The 24,250-nt window shown below is 28.3% G+C and overlaps 2 protein-coding genes across 3 annotated transcripts in view; both read left to right on the top strand.

Moving 5' to 3' along the window:
- The window catches only part of LOC111684469 (proton channel OtopLc), a 24,273-nt gene extending 13,855 nt beyond the window's left edge, over positions 1–10,418 (top strand). The window contains exons 1-8 of one of the 2 annotated variants that reach the window (XM_046947351.1): positions 844–1,015; positions 7,607–8,032; positions 8,094–8,216; positions 8,285–8,502; positions 8,572–9,176; positions 9,246–9,591; positions 9,657–9,755; positions 9,822–10,418. In XM_046947351.1, the coding sequence (XP_046803307.1) occupies positions 888–1,015; positions 7,607–8,032; positions 8,094–8,216; positions 8,285–8,502; positions 8,572–9,176; positions 9,246–9,591; positions 9,657–9,755; positions 9,822–10,240 (2,364 nt within the window). In that variant the 5' untranslated portion in view covers positions 844–887 and the 3' untranslated portion in view covers positions 10,241–10,418. Of the gene's footprint in view, positions 1–843; positions 1,016–7,606; positions 8,033–8,093; positions 8,217–8,284; positions 8,503–8,571; positions 9,177–9,245; positions 9,592–9,656; positions 9,756–9,821 lie in introns of those variants that run through there. The other variant, XM_046947352.1, reaches the window with a different exon arrangement.
- Positions 10,419–12,082: 1,664 nt separating this feature from the next.
- Positions 12,083–22,863, top strand: LOC111684468 (tyrosine-protein kinase hopscotch). Its single transcript, XM_023446642.2, has 14 exons — positions 12,083–13,424; positions 15,497–15,669; positions 15,754–15,846; positions 15,909–16,022; positions 16,297–16,646; positions 16,709–16,830; positions 16,898–17,110; positions 19,425–19,555; positions 19,625–19,983; positions 20,043–20,341; positions 20,404–20,568; positions 20,635–20,801; positions 20,869–21,039; positions 22,380–22,863. The coding sequence occupies exons 1-14, from the start codon at positions 12,417–12,419 to the stop codon at positions 22,579–22,581; spliced, it is 3,567 nt and encodes a 1,188-aa protein (XP_023302410.2). The 5' UTR covers positions 12,083–12,416; the 3' UTR covers positions 22,582–22,863.
- The last annotated feature ends 1,387 nt before the right edge of the window (positions 22,864–24,250 follow it).

Here is a 24,250-nt window from a genome sequence, read left to right on the forward strand (position 1 = left end):
TTCAGTTCTAGTTCAGTTCTAGTTCAGTTCTAGTTCAGTTCTAGTTCAGTTCTAGTTCAGTTCTAGTTCAGTTCTAGTTCAGTTCTACTTCAGTTCTACTTCAGTTCTGCTTCAGTTCTACTTCAGTTCTAGTTCAGTTCTAGTTCAGTTCTACTTCAGTTCTACTTCAGTTCTAGTTCAGTTCTAGTTCAGTTCTAGTTCAGTTCTAGTTCAGTTCTAGTTCAGTTCTAGTTCAGTTCTAGTTCAGTTCTAGTTCAGTTCTAGTTCAGTTCTAGTTTAGTTCTAGTTTAGTTCTAGTATAGTTCTAGTTTAGTTCTAGTTTAGTTCTAGTTTAGTTATAGTTTAGTTCTAGTTTAGTTCTAGTTCATTTCTAGTTCAGTTCTAGTTTACTTCTAGTTCAGTTCTAGTTCAGTTCTAGTTCAGTTTTAGTTTCTAATTCAGTTTAGTTCTAATTCAGTTTTATGTTCTAATAGAAAAAATAATGACAATTCCTAGAAAATTTGTTACAGAATTCCATTCCTTAAAACCCTACACATAATCTCCATCATCAATACCTCAAAATAAATTTCCATTAGAAAACATTTAAATTCCCAAAAGTAACAATAACTGAGTAATTGGAAAATGTGTTAAAATATTAGATAAATAAAATAAATTTTTAATAATTTATATGAGAGAGCGGGAGTAAAAAAAAACATAAAAATAAGATCAAAAATACAATAGCAGCTAATCTGTATTTTTCAAAAAAAAAATAATAATACAATTGAAAATTAGCAAAATAATAAGAGTACTTACAAACTGATCGCTATAAAATTCCTAAAGTGTGAACAACATTTTCAATACGATCACAAGGGAGTTTTCAGTTTTCAACTTAAGATCGCCGGTGCAAGATGTCTTTGAATAATATAAATGCCAGTCGATTTAGTGATGAACCGTTTCGGGTGTGGAAAATGAAACAAAAAGTTCACTATCGTTTCGATGTGAGGGGTTATGGTGATAAGGAGACAGATATGCAAAAGTGTGTAAAATATAAAAATATTCATTTAAAAAAAAAAATATGAATATTTAATAATTTGGCGTTGTTTTGTTTATTTAAAACATTGTGTTATTAGCAAAAAATAAATAGATAAATAAATAAGATCTGAAAAATATTTTGTCAATACTACATTTAAATGCGTAGAAAAAAACGGTGGCAAGTGTTGAAAAAAATAACAATATAAAAATTGTAAATAGAAATAAACAAATAAATAAATAAAAAATATACGAGAAAATTACTATTTTTAAAAATTTATATTCTTTTGTTACCCTGTGTAATTAAGCCTTAACTGATAACATTGTTTACTGATAAAAACTAAAATAATTTACGTGAATAAAAATCAATTGCCTTGTATATACATATATGTATATGTTTTAGATAAAAAAATGTCTTATTAACAAATTGGATTTAAAGTGATTTATTTTTATTTTATAGTCTACTTAACTTTATCAATTGTATTATAAATTACTTATTCAAAAACGTTTTGTAATAAACTATTTAACTCTCCATCTTATAGTCTTTCTCACTCTCTCTCTCTCTCTCTTCCACTCTCTATTTCCTTTAAACGGTAATCTATAACAAGATTTATAACCGATTAATAACAAATTAACAATATTATTCAACATTATTAATATTTCAGCTCTTAAGGGGATTAGCTTTAAGTAGTAGCAACAACAACAACAACAATATGATTTATTTATTTGTATAACAACAAAAAAAGTGTTAAATCTGCAAATAAAAATAAATATTTTATTGATAAAACGTGATTTTGACGTATTTGTATAAAAAATAACTAAATTTTTCTGTTAATCGTATTCATTTGGAAGTGACGTAAACTTTATTAACAAGTTTTTTTTAAAAAACTTATTTGCAAAAATATTAGTATTAATTAATAAAATTTTAATAATAAACATGTTTATACAAACACTTTTTGTAAGTTTTATTTATAATGAAAATTTTTATAGAATATTTTTGACTAATTTTATTTTTAGAGAATTGTTAGACCACCCTAATGTAATCTTAATATGTATTATGTTTGTATTTTTTAATATTGTTAATTTGTTTTAATTAAATTGTTTATTTTAATTTTTAACAGACTAATGTGAACAAAGTAACTGAGAAAAAAAGTTCTTACCGGTTAATATGTAGGGATCATAGATTAGCATTAATGTCAGTTATGAATCGAACTCTTAAGGTGGAAGTACACAACACGCGTTGAGGCGGCAACGCGTTTTACGCTTTTCATACTTTTCGCGCTTTACATGCTGCAAGTTATACACCGCGTGTCATTTTGATCTTTCGTTTAATGTTTTTTTTAATACTATTACTGTTTTAAAAATCAAAATTTTAAGTTTTTCATTGTTGATAAAATTTATTTCATTTTTGTTTATTCTTATTCTACACAAAACAAAATACAACCCTAATCAGCTGCCGACGCGTCAAAAGTTGAAAGTTGCTGAACTTTTCGCGGCAGACGCGTTAAGAACTACGGTGTGTAACTTGTAAAATGGAAATACACTATTTCAACTTTTTTTTGACAGAAGCCTATAACGAGCTGTCGCGTGCAACGTTGTTGTGTACTTTCGCCTTTATTACAGAGAGTGATCATTTTTAAAAATTAAATAAAATAAAAATGTTTGTGAAATCTTCTTTAATTCGATTCGATTCGGTTTGGCATAATTTTGGACCAAACCTTATGGCATTCATACATACATACAAACAAACAAAAAATCTTATATAAAAAGTGTGCGATGTTTTCAAAATTTTATAAAGAAAAATGGTGCAATGTTTTGTAAAACATAGAAAATTCTTGGAGTTTTCCTTACAAACTCGTTTGTTGTTGTGTAAAACATAAAAATTTCATTAGAAAAAATAGAATTTCCTTTGGAAAATCAGACGATAGAGCATTCATTAGAAAACATAAAATTTCAAGTAGAAAATTGTGCAATGTTTTTGTTTTGAAAAACAAAGCTAGTTTATTAAAAAAACATCGAATTTTCTTGGGAAAAACGTGCAACGTTTTGTGAAACATAGAAATTTTTTTGGAAAACGTAGAATTTTTTAGAAAACGTAGAATTTTTTTGAAAACATAGATTTTTTTTAGAAAACGTAAAATTTTTTGAAAACATAGAGTTTTAAGTAAAATGTAGTCCGATGTTTTGTAAAACATGAAATATTCAATAGAAAACATAGAAACTCATGTAGAAAATCGTGCGATGTTTTGAAAACATAAAAAAAATCTACAACTTTCTTAATTAAGTCGTAAGAAAACATAGAAATTTTCCAAATAGATGGTGCTGTGTTTTGCAAAATACAAAAACTTCATTAGGAAGTCTACGTTTTTTCTGAAAACATAGCATTTTACTTAAAAACAAAAATAGACTAGAAAATTATGCGAATGTATGGAAAACATCAAATTTTGCCTAGAATATTATGCGATGTTTTGTTAAATACGGAAGTTTCATTAAAAACTCATGCGATGTTTCGGAAAACATAGATTTTTACTCAAAAATGGAGCGCTGTTATTAAGACATAAAGTTTTATTCAAAAACTTCTGCAATGTTTTGTAAAATTAATTTTTTAATTTTTTTTTTTTTTGGAAGAGACATGCGATGTTGTATACAAAAGATTATTGCACGATCACACACAATTTACACTCACAATTTACATACATACATACATACATACATACATACATACATACATACATACATACATACATACATACATACATACGTACATACATACATACATACATACATACATACATACATAAATACATACATACATACATACATACATACATACATACATACATACATACATACATACATACATACATACATACATACATACATGCATACATATATACATACATACATACATACATACATACATGCATGCATGCATGCATACATACATACAGGTAGTTAGTTAGTTATACACATAATGCGCTTAGCACTAGCAATACGTTGTTCTTGTTCTTTACTGTATACAACCGAGAGCAAAACAACAACAATTTCGAATTTTTTTGCTGGTAAGTATTGACTACAGCGAACATCAACTTAAATTTTGGTTTGTTTATAAAAAAAAGTTTTAAAAAGCATTTGAAAAGAAATGTGTTAATTTTAAATTTCAAACTCATACAAAAATTATTGCACGATCACTTACAATCTACACTCAAGTAATTAAAAACGTTTCACTTACTTTTTTCTATTCTGTACAAAATAAATTTGCAAATTAAATGGGAAAATTATTTTATTTTTATCAAAAAATGCAAATCATATTTTTGGTTATCTACGAATATGAAATGTTTTTCTCTGTCCTTGTATGAATGTGTTGGTTTTTGCAACAGCAAATATTAAATATAAATATGTTTTTCTTAAATGTGTAGGTATTTACTCTTCCATAAGAAACTTTTCGGCACTCCTGCTTTAAATTATTTAAATCTTAACACAAAATTCAAATTAATTAAAACGTATACGTAATATGAGATTAATTTCATATTAAATTGTTTATTAATCATACGCACAGTGTTACTTATGATGTAACAAAAGTATGGCAAATTATGAAATATTTGCATAGAAAGTTTGGAGAAAATTGAATTCATTTCAAAACTATTATCTTCATAACATGTAGTTTAACTACGTGTTTTTTGAGCTTAAATGTCTGTAGTTTTAAAAGTAACATACTTAACATGTTCTTAATTTTCATAATGATATGTTAATTTAAAATACATTGCACAGTTATAAAACATACATATAGAAGAATATACTTAAGTAAGTGTGTGTGTGTGTGTATATTTATAATAACATATTTTCTTATTCGCGGTATATGTATATGAAGAAAGACACTTACCCTGACATTCACATGTTCATTATCAACTGTTAATGATTTTACTTGTAATATTTATACAATTTTATTAAAAACACTAAAATAGTGATGATAACAGTACGATTCAAATAGCTTGCTTTAACTTATAGTTATAAAATAACATTATTTTCAACGAATAACTTTGTAATTGTACAACACTAACTACTTAAGTTGAAATTTTGCTATAAAAGTCTTAAATATTTATCTAATCAACTCATTATGTTCTTAATTATGAAATACCAATTAAATGAATGCTTAAATGTTGTAACGTTATATTTAAGTACTTAAGCTTACTTTTACAAATTCTTTTGGTTAACAAAGTACACATACATATATATATATTTAAGTAGTTATGTATTTGCTATTTCATTTAGAAAAATTTTATATTATTAATATTTGCAAAAAAAAAAGTTAAATAAACACAAGTCAGACACAACAAATATGTTAGATCTTGGAACGTGCATTTGTTTATTTTATTAACACACTGGCAAAGTGTTAAATGAATAACAAATCATTGACAAATGATTGATGACAAAATTTTATTTTATTATTATTTTATCAAACTTTCTTTGCCAATATTGAAAGTTTGAATAACTAACAACTTCTTTATTGAAATAATTTTGCTAATTTTATCAAATTTGTTTGTTTAGTCTGACAGTTAAACAGGAAGAGTTGTTTTTCGATAAGAGAAAATTTTTGAAATGTTTTATAGAAAATTTTTGAAAATTAAAAAAAAAATACATAAAATTTTCAATAAAACTTTTTAGTTTAGAAAAACTGTTTATTTTATAATTGGTCACCCTGTGGATATTTTAAAATCCCCCTGCATTATACAAATTCATTCATTAAGAGCTCTTATGTTTTTGTGCATAATTTTTGTTATTAAAAAAAAATATTTTTACATTTGGCTACATTTAAAAATATGCACTTTTTTTGGACAAAATACCTAAAAATATAATATAATTAATAAACAAAAATATAAACCAATACATAAACAGCAACATACATACATAGGTATAACAATACAAATATAGTTCACGTGAAAAATATTTAACAATAATTTTGCAAATAATTAAACGCACTTGAACTGTAAAGCGGCAAAAGTTAGACAAACACACGGACAGACAGATAAAGACCGCACACAATTAAATTACACTTTCAAACAAACAAACAAACAAATAGACATGTGCTCTTTAGAAAACAAAAATAACTAATTACAAAAATTTATTAATCCTCTAAATAAATATAATTATTATTATACAATTCTATTTGCTTAGAGGAATTTTCATATAGACAAACCCATTTACTACAAATACATTTGTTTATGTATGTATGTACCGATATATGAATGTATATGTAATTTCATACATTTTGCACAAATCAATCACTACGTCATAGAAAATTGTCCATACGACACGAGCACTATCAATCATTAGGCAAAAAAAAATTGTATAAATTTGAAACAAAAACCAACAGAATTTTTACAATTTTCTTTCTTTTATGAACAAAAAATTATTTAATTAGTATCCATTTAAACTTTAAACTTAACGGTATGAGTTTTAGTTTTATTAAATAATTTTAAATTTTAATTAAAAATAAAGAAAAAGTGAAAAAAATTAATTTTTTAAACAGTAAAATCCAACAAATATACATATTATATAAAGAAAAAAATTAACATAACCTAGAAATAAAAAATATTTTTTTATAATTATAAAAAAGTGCATAAAAATCACTATTTTTTATAAATAAATTTTATTTTAAAATTTATGAATAATGTTATATGAAAAATTTTAATATTTTGGTCAATAAGAGATCTTTCCTTAACATTTTTAAAGTGTTTAATAGATTTTTAATAATAACTCGACTAACTCGACGCATTTCACGGATTTTTCCCAATCAGTGAATTTCGGCATCTTCCTATAAAACGTCAGCATATAATAAAACACTAAACAGTCTATAGTCTGGTCCATAGTCTAGTCTATAATCTAGTCTATAGTCTGGTCCATAGTCTAGTCTATAGTCTAGTCAATAGTCTGGTCCATAGTCTAGTCTATAGTCTAGTCTATAGTCTGGTCCATAGTCTAGTCTATAGTCTAGTCTATAGTCTGGTCCATAGTCTAGTCTATAGTCTAGTCTATAGTCTAGTCTATAGTCTAGTCTATAGTCTAGTCTATAGTCTAGTCTATAGTCTAGTCTATAGTCTAGTCTATAGTCTAGTCTATAGTCTAGTCTATAGTCTAGTCTATAGTCTAGTCTATAGTCTAGTCTGTATTAATTTATATATGGTATAGTGTATAGTCTAGTCTAGTGTGCGGGGACTGGCTCTTCAAATTCACTTTTCCCAACTCTGGATGCGCGCCTGGTTTTTTGTATTCAATTTGAATTTCATGTAATTATGAACTTTAGGATATGTAGATGTATTTAAAATTATTTTTAACTTGGCACACCTTTTCCATAGGTTTACAAGTATCATTCCTGTCTTAAGACAGATCTTTATATATCACAGAAGTTAGAACATTATGCGAAGTGAAACTCTTGGAAAACTTTTGATTTATTTTGAAAGAGAAAGAGACAAAATTATATAACTTTTTCTCTTTCTTCCACAAACAAAATCAAGAAGTTTCCTAAATATAACCGCCACTTAAATTATCAGAAAAAAAACACTGAAAGAAAATGTTTTTTTCTCCTTACCCTTCACAGCAGTCAAGTCTCCAGTGAGAGTGGTGAATATATAAATATAAAAGCACCCAAAAAGTCAGCGTCGTTCTCTAAACTACCACCCTCAACACAACGTTCGAATTCGGCGCCATCGACACCCATAACACCAATACCACGCTACGTACGTAGTCCATGTGATTCATATGGTCATCATAATATACCAATTATGTCACATCCCATTTCACCACTGGCTAGATCTCAAACAAATTTAGAATTAGTTGAAACAGGAAACGCTAGACAGGCCCTCTTACCAGTCAGCAACAGTCACGATATGCATCGCGATGAATCGACAATATCACTACTGGTGCCACAGACAATACAGGTTTCGCGGCGACCTTCAGTGATGTTGCAGGAAATTTTAGGTGGTAAGCGTGAACATGGTGTGCTAAAAAATGCTAAACAAAATAAGTAAGTTTTAAAAATAATTAAATAATTACAAATAAAATTTATAATTTTTTTTCGTTTAAAGCTATGCTAATGGCACCGCCACTGGTAGCACTTTAACTATTAACTCTCCCGGTGGAGGAGGTGAGAATGGTTCTAAAAGTTTTCAAGCCAAACATCAAAAGGAGAAAAATCGACGACAGGGCAAGTAAGTAGAAACCAAATAGATCGTAGAAGTAACTTCTTAAATTTCTCTCTTTTTTCCCTCGTTTCCAGTGATGCCATAAGTTCTGCTCTTTCTGCTACTTATTGCAAACTCTTAGTTTTATTGGGCGTTTGTCTGCCCATTACAGAAGTCATTACGGAACAAATACCTACATATGTTTATCAAGGATTTTATGTTTATTTATACTCCTTGAGTATAACATTTGTGGTTTTTCTATATATTTCAGCATTTCGCAATCTGACATTGATAAATGCTCTCAAAAGTTATCGTAAGTATAAGTTTTACAATTCTAGTTGAGTTATAATTCAGCTTTGACTCATCGATATTACTATTCCAGACGAAAGGAACAATGTCCATTTGAAACACAAAGTCACACATTTTGGCAGTTTCTATTTAAGAGTAGGAGCTATTGCCTTCGCCATCGGCACCATGGTCTATTCAGGCTTAGAATTCGGGCAATTCTTTGAGCTGAGTGGTCAAGCTGGTTGTCGAGATGTTTTCATTGCCATCACACCCATCTGTCGTATGATCTTGTGTATAGCTCAAGTACAATTTATATTCCTTAACACTACCTATTTGGATATGGCACGCCATAAAGTCTTCTCCCGGTTCGGTCTCATGCATATGGTCGGAACAAATCTCTGTGAATGGTTGTATGTTCTGGTGGAAGAAACAAAACATGAAATTTTTCATATAGCTCATCATGAGGGTGAACACGGAAATGCTGGTAATTTATCTGCTGGCTCACATGGTGGCGTGGATTGGGCTGCAGTTAATGCTACGCTGCATGTTAATCATCATATTGGTGATCAGGCTAATAATAGTACGATTGCAGCGGTGGTTTCTCATGTTTTGAAGAACATTACAGAAGCTACCACCGAAATGTCAATGATGGATAGTCATGGCTGCTCACGTACCACCATAATGGGATCATTGGTTCAAGTAAATATGATTTATTGTCTATAGTTAAGATTCATTTTCTCTTATTTCTTTTTGGTTTTTCTCTTTTAGCAACTCTCTCCTTTTCTATTTCCCTGCACCATTGAATACTCTCTTATCTGTGCTGTAATTTTATATGAAATGTGGAAAACTGTTAAATCTATTCCAGATATTGACAAGTCACGTAAAAACTCCATTAAACCTGTACATCAAAAACCTGCTCATCATTTCTCGGTTGATTGCTCCCAATCTCATAAGGGTTTATTCTTTGGTATTTTAGTCATTGTCATGACCATTATTGCCATGATCATGTATTTTGTATTGTATACACAACCCGGCTATGAATTGGTTGCCACACAGGAGGTGACTATTTGGGAAACGGTCATGTATTTTGGCTGTGCTGCGGCAATTGTAACAGGTAATGGAAATTTTACATATGGATTATAATATGACTATAACTCTCTTTTCAATTTCCCCTGGCAGGCATGATTTTAATGCGGGATCTGAAATATATTAAAGATACTGGCGATGAACATCATTCCATGGAATTGGACAATCTTTTGCTTATAGTAGCCCAAACAGGTAATATTTTGAAAACAGTCTAGTGTTAATGTTAATTTTCTTATTTTTCTTCATCTCTTTTTTTAGGAGTTTACCTCTACGGTATGTTTAGTATTTTGGGCAGTTACTTTGCCAAATGGGACACCGTACCCGATCGTGTTGAGGGCATTATTGCCGAAGTTTTCGCTCTCATGCAAACCTCTCTACAAACCATGTTTATACTACATGCTAGTCATCGTCGCTGCAAGGGAGCCAAACAGGTGCGCCGTAAACCGGGTAGAGAAATTATAACATTCCTTTTAATCGCCAATATTGCCATATGGTTTGTAAATACCCTAATTAAGGGTAGAGCGGTATTTCGTCAATCCCATATGGAATTCTTTGGCATATGGGCATGGACCATTATAACACACGTCTCAATGCCTTTATCGATCTTCTATAGATTTCATTCGACAATATGTTTATTTGAAGTATGGAAAATCACCTATAAAGCCAAAGCTCATTAGTCGTTTAGTTTTTAATTAAGTTTATATCTTCTTTAGAACAAAATTAATTTTAGTTTTGTTAATAATCTGTGCTATGTAGAATATAGTTTGTAGGTTGTTAAATTATTAAACAAATTTTATTATTAATAAAGTTCTCATGAAATATGTATTTGACGGAAATGACGTGAAATCCTTATTTTGATTTCCTGTTTATCTTTGAATACATCTGTTCAGAACACCTTTATTAACTGTTTCGACATCATTCGTCATATTTGATAGCTCTCAACGTACCTTTTAGGATTCTATAGTTGAAACGAAAAGTCGACTTTTCGACTTTTTGCATTTTATGAAAAGTCGACTTTTCGACTTTTTGCATTTTATGAAAAGTCGCCATTTCGACTTTTTGCATTTTATGAAAAGTCGACTTTTCGACTTTCGACTTTTTCCATTTAGTTAAAAGTCGATTTTTCGACTTTTTTTCATTTAATTAAAAGTCGATTTTTCGACTTTTAATATTTTATAAATAGTCGACTTTTCGACTTTTTCCGACTTTTTGACTTTTTTCGACTTTTTTCAACTTTTCTACAATTTTCGACTTTTGACTTTTTTCGACTTTCCGACTTTTTTTGACTATTTTCGACTTTTTCCGACCAGAGTTAAAAATTTATAAAGTTGCCAGAAGCGTAAATTTATAATGTTGCCATTTAACATTATTATTTATTATTAATAAAAAAAATTATTTATATTTTTTCTATTTGTTGCAATTTTCTGAGTTTTTTCGACTTCTTTCTATTTTCGACTTTTTTTGACTATTTTCGACTTTTTCCGACTATTTTCGACTTTTTCTGAATTTTTCGACTTTTTCCGACTTTTCGACGCTTTCCGACTTTTCGACGCTTTCCGACTTTTTTTGACTTTCCGGCTTTTCGACTTTTATTTACAAAGTCGACTTTTTTCATAGACGATAGTCGAGTTATCGACTTTTTTGGAACAAAATAGTCGACTTCGACTTTTCGACTTTTTTCGACACAAAGTCGATTGTTCGATTATTCGAAAGTCGATTTATAGAACCCTAGTACCTTTAGTTTATTTTAATAAAATTTGTATTTAAATTAAACGTTCCACATGTTTTAATACTTGTATAAACAACTGTGCTACTAGTGGAAACAGGGTGTATCAGCATTGTTTATTTATGCAAATAAAACGAGGTTTGTGACTTGACTAGACTAAGTAAAATTTATCGAAAATTCCTAAATTTTTTTATTTTAAAAATATTTTCATTTTTTTTTTGTTTGACAAGAAAATAAAGTTTGAAGAAAATTTTTTTCTTTTACTTAAAAACAGTATTGAAATTAAAGTTGAAATCCAGTTAAAATTCAAACACTTGATGTCATAATTTTTGAGAGCTTATTGGGTATGAAATTATTGTTTTCTCTACAAAAAAACTAAAATCAAATCTACCAAATTTTATGATGATCGAAGCATAATTCACCCTAAAGAGATCTTCTTCAGAACAGTCTATATACATATGTATATAGACTTCCGAAATTTGCTTTTTTACGTCATATGATTTTGCGAATATAACTCTTACTTCTTAATTATTTTTATCATAAGGAAATTACCGCTAAAATAGGAATAGTCTGCCTTTAAAGTTGCGAGAAATCTTAAAATTTTTTAAATGTTATTTAAAATCATTTAAAATTTAAAAACTAAACGTTATTGAAAACATAGTCGGCTTACAGTCGAGTTTAAGTCGCAGCCGACATATTTATTGCCAGTCGCCGACGCCGTTAATATTTGTCGGCGCTGGGCTCTGCTGATAAGTGTGAAAAAATAGAAAAACAAAGTTTGCAAAAAAATTTTTCTTCCTACAATCTAATCAAAGTTTAAGAAAATAAAGTGTTTTTTATACGCAAAAAGTGTTAAATACTGTTGAAAACAAAATAAACTAAATGTTTTGCTTTAAAAATAATTATTAAATTTTGCATTTCCATGCAAATCATGCTGGGCTTGTTGGTAGTTGGAAGCAAAAGCCAGTATTGCATAAAAGGAAAACTAGCATAAACGGGTTTTGGAAAAAGTATAAAACGTACAATTTAGGAACCCGTCGACTACAACAAAGACGTGGAAGAGTTCCTATAGGAATTTTCTTACTGAAAAATACAGGAATTTGTAAATAAAACAAAACAAAGTAAAAATGAATCAAGCCTCAAACGCTTCGGGCACAACACATACAACCATGACATTGTTGGATGATATCAACAGTTCGATTGGCAGCATTTCAATACTGGATGGACGTAATGGCATTTATGATTTGGACTTGGATCATGAGCATGATCATGAACATGACACGACTAGTAATACTACCATCTCACAAAATTCCCAATGCTATACGGATAGTATGGAGAGAATGCGTCAAAATGTGGCCTTAGGCTCTGATACCACAACGCATCGTATTTACAATTATCGCAAGCGTAGATATATAGAATATGAACATCTACGCAGTGCCACATGTGAGGATATTTGCATAGAGTTTAGCCGGGAAATGGGAATATTGCCCAATACCCGCTATTTATTTGGTTTAAGAGTATTCGATGAGGCTGCCAGCGATGAATGGTGCTTAGCAGATCAACAATTAAAATCAAATGTTACCTATTGTTTTCGCATGCGTTTTAAGGTGCCCTCTTTGGATGTACAACTACAAACCATGGATCCGAATGCCTATGAATATCTCTATAATCAAATGCGATATGATATGGTGCATGAGTGTATACCAGCCATTAAATATCCTCTGAAAAAGGATAATGTTATGGGTTTGGGTGCTGTTAATATGTATATAGACTTATTGGAACAGCGTGAAACTATCGATCGTATAGAATCGAATTATAAACGTTATTTACCACGGCCTTTAGTCAGGGCCCATAAAATCTTTATTAAAGGTAAAATATGCAAATCATTTCGTATGCTAAGGGAACGCCAAATTGATGTGGCACAAGTTAAATGGCATTATGTGCGTGAACTAAATACATTGGCCACCGATTATCTGCTGGAAACCTTTGTGGGCATAGTCGATTTCATACCGGGTGATATATTGACAACAACGAATACACCCACTACAGCTAAAGTTTTTATAAAATTGGATATATTTGATACTGCAGAACCGGGTTTGAAGGTGGCCCGCGTAACGAATAAGGATAAAGTAGAGGTAAGTTTTGGTTGAAAGAGAGTGGGGAAAGAATTTGTATATTAAGGGGTGTATTCAAATAAATGACAAAATTTGTTAAGTGTTTAAGAAAGGAGTGTTCTAAGAATAGAATTGTTGTAATCGGATAAATGTTCTATATACATACGTGTCAATTATGAATTTGAATTCTAATTTGATTAATCAACTAAAAAATTGTAAAAATTTGCATTTTACGCAAAACTATTTGCGAAATTTTACACAAAGTGTATAGTAGTTTTCATACTTGTATCTAGTCCTTTGTCTAGTCTATAATCTAGACAGTAGTCTAGTTTATAGTCTACTCTTTAGTCTAGGCTATTGTCTGTTGTCTAGCATAAAATCTAGTCTAAAGTCTAGCATATAATCTAGTCTATAGTTTAACTTCTAGTCTACTCTATAGACTAGTCTATAATCTAGTCTATAGTCTACTCTATAGACTAGTCCGTAGTGGAGAATCTAATCTAAAGTCTAGTCCATCGTCTAGTATATGTAAAGTGTAGTCTATAGTCTTTTCTATAATTTAGTCCAAGTCTATAATATAGTCTATAGTCTAGTACACCGTCCAGTCTTTAGTCTAAAGTAATGCTTATATAGTCTATAGTCTAATCTTTAATCTAATCCATAACCTAGTCTATAGTCAAGACAATCGTCTAGTTTATTGTTTAGTCTATATATTAGTCTACAGTCTAGTCTATAGTTTAGTTCACTGTCTAGTCTATAGTAAAGTCCATATTCTGACCCAAAGTGTTATCTATAGTCTAATCTATAGTCTAGTCTATATTCGTGTCTTATTGTATTATATAGAATATTGTATAGTCTAGTCAATAGTATTTTATATAGTATTGTATATAGTCAATAGTCTAGTTTATAGTCCGATATATAGTCTAGTATATAGTCTAATATATAGTATTTTAAAGTGTAGTCTATAGTCTAGTTTATAGTTTGGTTTAAGTCTAGACTAGCGCTAAATAAAAGCATTCTTAGAGAACTAACTGGAGATAACGTCAATTCACTTAAGACGTCTCTATAACGAATTTATGTTTTATTATGAAAACTTAGAACATATACTGTCCATTATCGTAGTCTAGAAGATTAAGATTCTGGGTCTTACTTACCCCAAAAGAAATATTTTATCCGTCACCAACTAAACCAGAAACCTTCATGCGTGAACTAACGAACGCTATAAAAGGTACACAGGTCGAAGTGATTTGTGTTCATTTAATATAATCTAGTCTATAGTTTATTCTAGAGTCTAGTTTATATGCTGGTAAACTGTCTGAAGTCTAGTCTTTAGTCTTATCTACAATATAGTCTATATTGAACTATATTCAAATATGTAGTTTAGTCTTTAGTTTTGTATATGTTCTCTTCTATAGTTTTGTCTTAAGTCTAGTCTCATCATTTTAAATTTGTTTTTTAAAAAGTATTTAACGTGTAAAGCACATTTAAATTACATTTAATGACAAATAGTACTTTTTTAATTTTTTTTTTAATTTATAACGTTTAAGTAAGACAAAAATGATTTGTCTTTTGGTAATATTTTAAATATTATATTTTTATTAAATAACTTATTTTCAGGCATATAAAATATATTAATTTTATAGCAAACATTTTTTTCCAAAAACTCATTTTAAGTAAACGAATTCTGGCACGTTTTTATTATAAATTTAAACAACTAATAATAACTTGAGCATATACAATAAGTAGCACCTAATATTTTAGCAATTTTAAAATATTTTCTAAATTATTAAGAGGTGTGTCACTGTGTTAAAATATTTTTTTTTTACAAATTTAATTTTATTCTTTAAGTTATAACTTTTTACTTTGTTTGTTATTGAATTTCAATAAGAAGTTTTGAAGTATTTGTTTGTGTTTATGTTCAATTTTTTTTTTTGCAATGCTAAAAATAAATCATAAATAAATAATGAATTCCCCTCGAATACATATTTCATTTTTTGCATAAATCTAAAATATTTGTTTAAAGAAAAAACTACCTTATCTCTAATTTATGGTTAATTTATGATTTCCTCTTTTTCTACTTTTTCTTTCCACAGTGGGTCTTAGTTAGTAAACTGGAAAATATTTATGCAATTTACACAAGAGGCGGTAGCTCGAATTCATTAAGATGTCGTTTGGAAATCACTGGCATGCCAAATGGTTATCGAATAGAATTTGAAAATAAAATACAATTGGATGCATTTATTTCATATCTGGCTGGTTATATGAGGTAGATTTTATTTTTATAAATTGTAAAGTTTTTTTTTTTCAGAAATAATTTTTAAATTTTTTGCTTTTCTTTATAATATTCAAGATTAACCACCAAATGGATGATTGATCTTTGTATGCAATATGTTACACCCTCTTTAGTAGAACTAAGAAATTTACGTTGTCATGGACCAGTGGGGTATGATTATAGATTGTGGTTTTAAGACTACAGGATTTTATTATAATATTTTCTACTTTTAGTGGCGCCTTTTCTTTTGCAAAAATCCGTGAACAACGTGATAAATGTGGCAGTTATATTATACGTCAATGTGAAAAAGAATATGATACATATTATATTGATATCAATACAAAATCGTAAGTAAATATTTAATTTAATGTTGTAGCTTAGTATTGACTTTCTTATTTGTTTAGTCATAAACAAATATTTTGAACAACAAACCAAACAAGGTTTGTTTATCATAAAATATAAATAAAAAAAATTTTTTACAATGGAAATAAACAATAACACCAAAAACGCTTTAACAGTAAATTATTAAAATTATACAATTTTCAAAAAACAATTTTATTTTAAACACTAAAAGTAAAAAAATACTAGAAAAATATTAAAAAGCAACTTCCACGTTTACAGCATCAGCGAAGGTCTACAGCCGGAAAAGTTTAAAACAGAAACCTTTAAAATTACAAAAGAAATTTGTCATTCGGAAAATGGACTAGCAGCCGCTGTCAAATGGAAATTACATTATAATGGAACACAGGAAATATTCGATAAACTAACTGATTTAGCACAATCTATACCCGCAGAAACAGAACAAAGATCACGAATACCACCTACAGAATATGATAAATCGCCACTACTATTAATATGTTTGCCAAAACATGTGCAATTGAAAAAGACTGAAAGGGAATTAAGCGAAGCTGAACTCTTACGTAAACGACCACAAATATTTGATCCACCCAAAGATTTACAATGGTATCATAGTAAGTAGAAAAGAACAACAACAACAAAATAAAATGATAATGATAATGACAATTAAAACTAGATTCCTCGCGTGACTGTGACAATGGTAAAATGACAAAAATGAAAGCTGATTGGTTACAGGATGGTGGTTTTAAAGATGTTACTGTTACCTTAAAAGTACTTAAACATGAAAAAGATTATGAGGTTTGTTTTCCTTTATTCTTTTATACATTTTTTATATCTAGTATTTACTTTTATTTTTATTTTATAGGATTTTAAAGATTTAGCGAATATTTGGAGCCGCATTTATTCACCTCATATCATTAAATTGTATGGTTTAACTTTGAATATACCCTATACTATGGTTATGGAATATTCGAAATTTGGCCCTTTAAATGAATTCCTATTGCATAATAAAACAAAAATATCACTGCGTCAATTATTGGATGTTGTACATGGTTTAGTTAGAGGAATTGTTTATTTGGTAAGTTATTGAAGTGATTTTTGTAAATATCAAAATTTTTCCAAAACCTGACTGTTTTAAACAAATTTATAATTTCACTAAAAATTGGGAAACAATGCCTTCTTAGAGTGCAGGAAAATTCGAGTTGAAGCTCTATAATTAGCATAAAGTCAACAGTTTACGTTTAGGAAACTATAGTGAAATGTTGAATTTCAGTGAAATTTCGAATTTCAAAAAAAAAAAAAAAATCAAAATTTTTAATAAAAAATTAATTATTGGAAAATCTTAATTTTTAGTGAAAATTCAATTCAACCAATGTTTTAAGTAGAATTTTCCGTGAAAAATTTAACTTTCAGTGAAAATGTAAAATTAGTAGAAAAAATTGTAAAATACAAATTTCAGTAAAAATTCAAATTTTTATGAAATTCCGAATTTTTTGTGAAATGTTCGAATTTTTAAAGAAAAACATAATTTTTAGTAAAATGTCGAATTTCAAGTGAAAAGTCCAGGTTTTAGGTGAAAAGACCAAATATTCAGTAAAAAGTCGAATTTTCAGTAGAATGATCGATTTTTCAAGGAAAAATATAATTTTTAGTGAAAAGTCAAGTTTTTTAGTGAAATGTCGAATTTTAAGTGAAAAGTCCAAATTTTAGTAAAAAGTCGAATTTTTAGTGAAATGTCCAAATTTTCAAAGAAAAGTATAATATTTTAGTGAAATATCGAATTTTCAAGTTTTAGTAAAAATTTAAATTTTTTGTGAAATGTCCAAATTTTTCAAAGAAAAGTATAATTTTTAGTGAAAAGTCAACATTTTTTAGTGAAATGTCAAATTTTGGGTGAAAAGTCCAAGTTTTAGTAATAAGTCGAATTTTTGGTGAAATGTCCGATTTTTTAAGAAAAATGTATTTTTTAGTGAAAAGTCAAATTTTTTAGTTAAATGTTGAATTTTAAGTAAAAAGTCCAAGTTTCGATAAAAAGCCGAACTTTCAGTAAAAAGTCGGCGTTTTTTAAAATTGTGTAAAATTTAGAATTTTTTGTAAAAAGTAAAAATTTTTAGTTAAATGTCGAATTTTAAGTAAAAAGTCCAAGTTTCGATAAAAAGCCGAACTTTCAGTGAAAAGTCGGTCTTTTTTGATTTTTTTTTTTTAAATTTCGAATTTTTACTGAAAAGTCACAATATTTAGTTGAATATCGAATTTTAAGTGAAAAGTTCAAGTTTCAGTAAAAATTCGAATCTTTAGTGAAAAGTCCAAGTTTCAGTAAAAAGTCAAATCTATAGTGAAAAGTCGGACTATTTTTGGAATTTTGTAAAACTTCGAATTTTTAATAAAAAATTAAAATTTTTAGTGAAATGTTGAATTTTAAATAAAAAGTCCAATTTTAAGTAAAAAGCCAAACTTTCAGTGAAAAATCGGCCTTTCTCTGAAATTTTGTAAAATTTCGAATTTTTAGTGAAATGTCTAATTTTTTTAGTGAAATATCGAATTTTAAGTGAAAATCTCGGACTATTTTTAGAATTTTGTAAAATTTCGAATTTTTAGTGAAAAGTCAAAATTTTTATTCAAATTTTATATTTGAAATGAAAAGTCCAAGTTTCAGTCAAAATTCGAACTTTCAACTAAAATTGGAACTTTCAGTGAATAATTGGGCTTTTATGTGTGAAACTTCGAATTTTCGAACATTTAGAGAAAAGTCTGACTTTCGGTGAAAATTAAAATTTCTTGTAAAAATTCTAATGATAAAAATAAAAAAAAGGAACTTCTAGCGAAAATTTCACAAAAAATTGAAAATTTTTAGTGAAATGTTTAATTTTAATTGAAAAGTCCAAGTTTCGGTAAAAAGTCGAACTTTCAGTGAAAGGTTGGCCTTTTTTTTGGGAATTTTGTAAAATTTCTAAAAATTCGAAAATTTTAATAAAATATCGAATTTTAAGTGAAAAGTTCAAGTTTCAGTAAAAATTTGAACTTTTTTTTGAAAATTGGAACTTTCAGTGAAAAGTCGGGCGTTTATGTTTTCGAACTTTTAGTGAAATCGAAATTTCTTGCGAATTTCTAGCGAAAACTTGAAATTCAAGTGAAAAATCGATTATTACGTTAAATTCAAAATTTCAAAAAAATGCGAAAATCCTATTTTTTGGTGAAAAGTCGAATTTGTTAGACTTGTTAGTAAAAAGTAGTTTTGTGATCGGAAATTATAAGAAAAAAACGTTGAAGTATGAAAATTGTTTGCCAAAGAAAGATTCGAATCCAGACATGAAATTTTAAGAGATAATCATTTTTAAAAGAAAAAGTCATCGGTAGAGTAAAATAAAAAATTCTTTCTTTCGCTATTCCAGCAAGAAGATGGTATAATACATGGCTTTATACGCTGTTCAAATTTACTCGTAACAAAATACGATCCAAAAACTCAACTATTAGAAGCTAAAATCTCAGATCCTGGATTTCCACGATCATATCGACGGGATGAGTGAGTAACATTTTTGTAATATATTTTTATAATAATAGATGAATATTTTTCGAAATCTTACCTCAACAGTCTGCCGTGGATACCATTTGAATATCATCACAATTTAAATGCTGCCAAAAAACAATTAGATGTTGATCTATGGGCGTTTGCAACTACAGTTTGGGAAATATTTTCCCGTGGTGAACCGATTGTTAATATGACTAGCGAAATGTTAAGACAAAATTACAATCGTTATGGTGGCATATTGCCCGCACCAAAAGATTGTCCAGCCGTTATGTTTGAAGTTATGATGGATGGTTGGAGTATGGATCCGGATAAACCTTTTAATTATATGCAAATATTCCAACGTTTAATATCGATTAAGGAATCCCTAAACGATGATTATTCTACCATAGAAGATGCTGATGATTTGGCCGAATTAGATCTAGGTAAAGTTTAATAAATATAATATCGAAAGTATTGTTTCTAATATTCTAATATAATTTAGCTAATGATGTCAATCATGCCGATGATCAACAAATGCGTCATAATGGTTTTGCGGATGAAGTGAAGAAATCCAATTTCCGTAATTATTTCACCACCACTCCTTCGGTATTGGAAATACCCAATGGTAAGGTAATATTTAAAAAGAAAGTCGGCGAAGGACATTATGGTACAGTGCATCTGGGTGAGGTGCGCTATAATAGTCCGGATAATGCTCGTGAATTTGTAGCCATAAAAACGTTGAAGTCCTTAAGGGCTCCTCAGTTAAGTGATGATTTTATGCGTGAAATAGAAATTATGGAGGTTGGTAAACACATGTCTATAGAAAACAAAATTATTTAATTTTTTATTTTTTTTTTCTTTAGTCTCTGAATCATCCTAATATAGTTAAAATAAAACATTGGATACAACGTCCATTCTGCATAATTATGGAATATTTAGAAAGTGGTTCATTTTTGGTGTATTTAACCTCCAGAAAGCCAAATTTAACAAATCCCATATTATTAAGTTTTGCTTTAGATATAGCAAGAGTAAGTTCTGCATTATTATTTACATTTAATGCTAATATTTCAAATTTTGTTTATTTTCTTACTTAGGGTATGGATTATTTGGCTAGTAAGAATATTATACATCGTGATTTGGCCGCTCGCAATATTCTGGTCGATAGAGATAGTGTTAAAATATCAGATTTTGGATTAGCCCAACGTGCTGATTCCGATGGTTATTATATAGCCCATAGTAATCGTGAAATACCTATTAAATGGTTGGTATTAATGATTTACTTTATATTTTCTAAGTTTATTGATTTTTCTTTTTTTGTATTGATTAAGGTATTCTCCCGAAGCCATTAAAAAAGATGCCAAATTTTCATCACAATCCGATGTCTGGTCGTATGGTGTAACATTATTTGAAATGTTTTCACGCGGCGAAACACCGAATTTAGATCCAAATACGGAACTAAGTCAAGATGAATTTCTACAAAGACTTGAAAGAGGCGATCGGTAAGTATTCAGAATATATAATACTATAGAGTCTTATGGCGAGTACAAACTAAGAACTAAAAACACTAGTTAAACTCAATGCCTATTGCGGTCGAGGGTACTGTGAACAAGATTTCGAGAATAGAATAGTGAATATAAGAGAAAACAAAATAGAATATGGAATGGAAAAGAGGATAGATAGATAGATAGATAGATAGATAGATAGATAGATAGATAGATAGATAGATAGATAGATAGATAGATAGATAGATAGATAGATAGATAGATAGATAGATAGATAGATAGATAGATAGATAGATAGATAGATAGATAGATAGATAGATAGATAGATAGATAGATAGATAGATAGATAGATAGATAGATAGATAGACCGACAGATAGATAGACAAATTCCCCAACGGCCGGTTCTACGTATTACACGAATTATTCGTCCAAGGGCTGTCGACCCAAGCAACAACAAATTAATTTTCTGCTGCGGTGCAACATATTCTGGCAATGCTGCTTCGAATTTTTTTGGTACGTACCGGAATTGAATTAAATCCCAGACAATGGTTCTGCACAGTTTGCACCTTATGTCCATTCAATTAAGATGCAACTCTTGTTTGGGCTGGTGTCATCTCAGGAACTGCTACGGACTTAACCATCATCGAGAATGCATGCTGCTTACAACAACAACAACAATGATTATCCTTAGTTAAGTTTCTGAATATGACAACCGACGTGTGAACGGTGTTGAAAAAAGTCAAAAAAAGTCGATAACTCGACTATTGTCTATGAAAAAGTCAAAAAGTCGACTTTGTAAATAAAAGTCGAAAAAAATTAAAAAGTCGAAAAGTCGGAAAAAGTCAAAAACTCGGAAATAGTAAGAAGAAGTCAAAAATAGTCGAAAATTTTAATAAAGTGGAAAAAGAAGTCAAAAACTCTGAAATAGTAGGAAAAACTCGAAAAAAGTAAAAAAAAGTCGAAAATAGTCAAAAAGTCGAAAAGTTAAAAAAAGTCTGAAATAGTAGAAAAAAGTTAAAAATAGTCGAAAATTTTTAAAAAGTGGGAAAGAAGACAAAAACTCTAAAATAGTCGGAAATACTCGAAAAAAGTAAAAAAATAGTCGAAAATAGTCTAAAAGTCGACTTTTAACTAAATGAAAAGAGTCAAAAAATCGACTTTGCATAAAATGCAAAAAGTCGAAAAGTCGAGTTTTAACTATAGAACCCTAATGAAAGCTAAACTTGAGGTTATTTAAAAAGAAAGTTAAAACTGAAATACACTACTTCAGTTTGTTAATTAAAAAAATACTTGTTATCATTTTCTCTACTTAATATTTTCGCCATTTCTTTTTGCAGTTTACGAAAACCTCCACTTTGTCCAGATAATGTTTACGATCGTCTCATGAAAACGTGCTGGCATGCAAATCCCAAATTGCGACCAACATTTCGTGAAATTGTTGGTGTTATACAGTCAATTAGAAATGAAACTATGAGTAACATACCAAAGTCAGATTTAAATAATATCTCCCCACCCTTATCTCCTTCTTCTATGAATTAAATGAAGAAGAAAAACTAAAATTTTAAATTAAGAAAAAAAAAACAAAAAAAAATTTAACAAAAAAAAATCAAGTGCAAGTGAAAATTATTTTCAAAACTTTTATATTTAAGATTAAAAAAAAAATAACGAAAAAGCTCTTCTATTCTCGATTTAGTAGTAACTACAAAGAAATTAAGTTAAGTGTAAAAATTAAATAAATATTGTTTTGTTAGTTTTTATATATATTTTTTTGTTAATTTTTTTTTCTTTGCTTAATTTTATGCCAATTTTTTTATTTTTTTTTATATATATTTTTTAAACAAAAAAACCATATAAGTTTTTTAATTTAGTTACATTTTTAAGTGCCTTTTTGACAAAAAAGAAAAAAGAAAAACAAAAAATATATATAAATAATATGTAATATAAAATAAAATATTTATTAATATTTAGCTTTAAAATTTTAGCATAATTTTTTTTATATTTTTTACTTTATAATTACTCTTTTAAATGTAAATTGTTTTCAAAAAAACTCGACTTTTACTCTTTAACTTTTTGTTTATTAAATTGATTTATATTTTTTGTATGTTTTTTGTTTATATTGTTTTTTAAATGTTTTTCTTTTAATAATTTATAAAGCAATTAAATTAAACAATTAAAAAATGAAATCAACTGTAAATTAAAAAAAAACAGAAATCTAATGCAACATTTTTAATCATCGAATACTGACAGTGTGTGTTTAGTAAACAATTCATTTTTTTTTTTTTTGTATTTAAGCAAAAGTTTTATTTTAATAAACAAAACAAGAAATAGTTAAATAATACTTGATCAACTTGTTGTTGTATGATCTTGCCTTGTAATATTTTTTTTTTAACAATATAAAGGTTTTTAAATCTTTAAAAAAATAAGATTTTAATAATTATATTAAACACTCATTACACAATTATAAAAATAACAACAAACATTATAACGTAATAATGCAATTAAGTTATAAAAATTATAAATAAAAAATGTAACCATTTTTAAAGCTGTATAATTGTGTGTGGTATAACTTTTTAAATTTATTATTATTATTAATAATAATTAAAAACAACAAAAAAAAACAAATATTTAAATAAAATGAAATCGAATTTCACCTTTAAATACTATTATTTACAAAAACTACAAGAAAATAAACTAAAAAAAGAAAAACTATTAAAAATAAAGTAAAAAAAAACTAAAAATTTTAAATGTGTACAATAAAAAAAATATATATGTTTTATTCCAAATCTGGAAGATAAAAACCAAAAATGAAACTAATTAAGGTTCTAATACGTTTCCACAACAATTCAATCTTCTCTCCGGAACGATCCAATTCTCAATCAGCCAAAGATTGTCAACTCAACGACAGCTATATCAACCGAAAGTTTATTCAGACAGGAAAGAACTATTGGCCACAGTTACCGAACTGTTACAACAACAACAAGGTTCTAATATTGGCTCTGGTATTATAGAACATCAAACTGAGATATTCAAATTTGTACCGATAGCCAAGCTGCTATCAAATCCCTGATTGGTGTATACACTACATTTAAACTAGTCCAGGAATGTAGTCTATAGTCTAGTCTATAGTCTAGTCTATAGTCTAGTCTATAGTCTAGTCTATAGTCTAGTCTATAGTCTAGTCTATAGTCTAGTCTATAGTCTAGTCTAT

This window comes from Lucilia cuprina, chromosome 3 (genome assembly GCF_022045245.1).
Source record: "Lucilia cuprina isolate Lc7/37 chromosome 3, ASM2204524v1, whole genome shotgun sequence".
In the NCBI taxonomy this organism is placed as follows: domain Eukaryota; kingdom Metazoa; phylum Arthropoda; class Insecta; order Diptera; family Calliphoridae; genus Lucilia; species Lucilia cuprina.

Coding starts and splice junctions, on each gene's coding strand:
- LOC111684468 (XM_023446642.2), top strand. CDS start 12,417: ATGAATCAAGCCTCAAACGCTTCGGGCACAACACATACAACCATGACA. Junction 19,984..20,042: donor TTTGGCCGAATTAGATCTAG/GTAAAGTTTAAT, acceptor AATATAATTTAG/CTAATGATGTCAATCATGCC. Junction 20,569..20,634: donor TTGCTTTAGATATAGCAAGA/GTAAGTTCTGCA, acceptor TTTCTTACTTAG/GGTATGGATTATTTGGCTAG.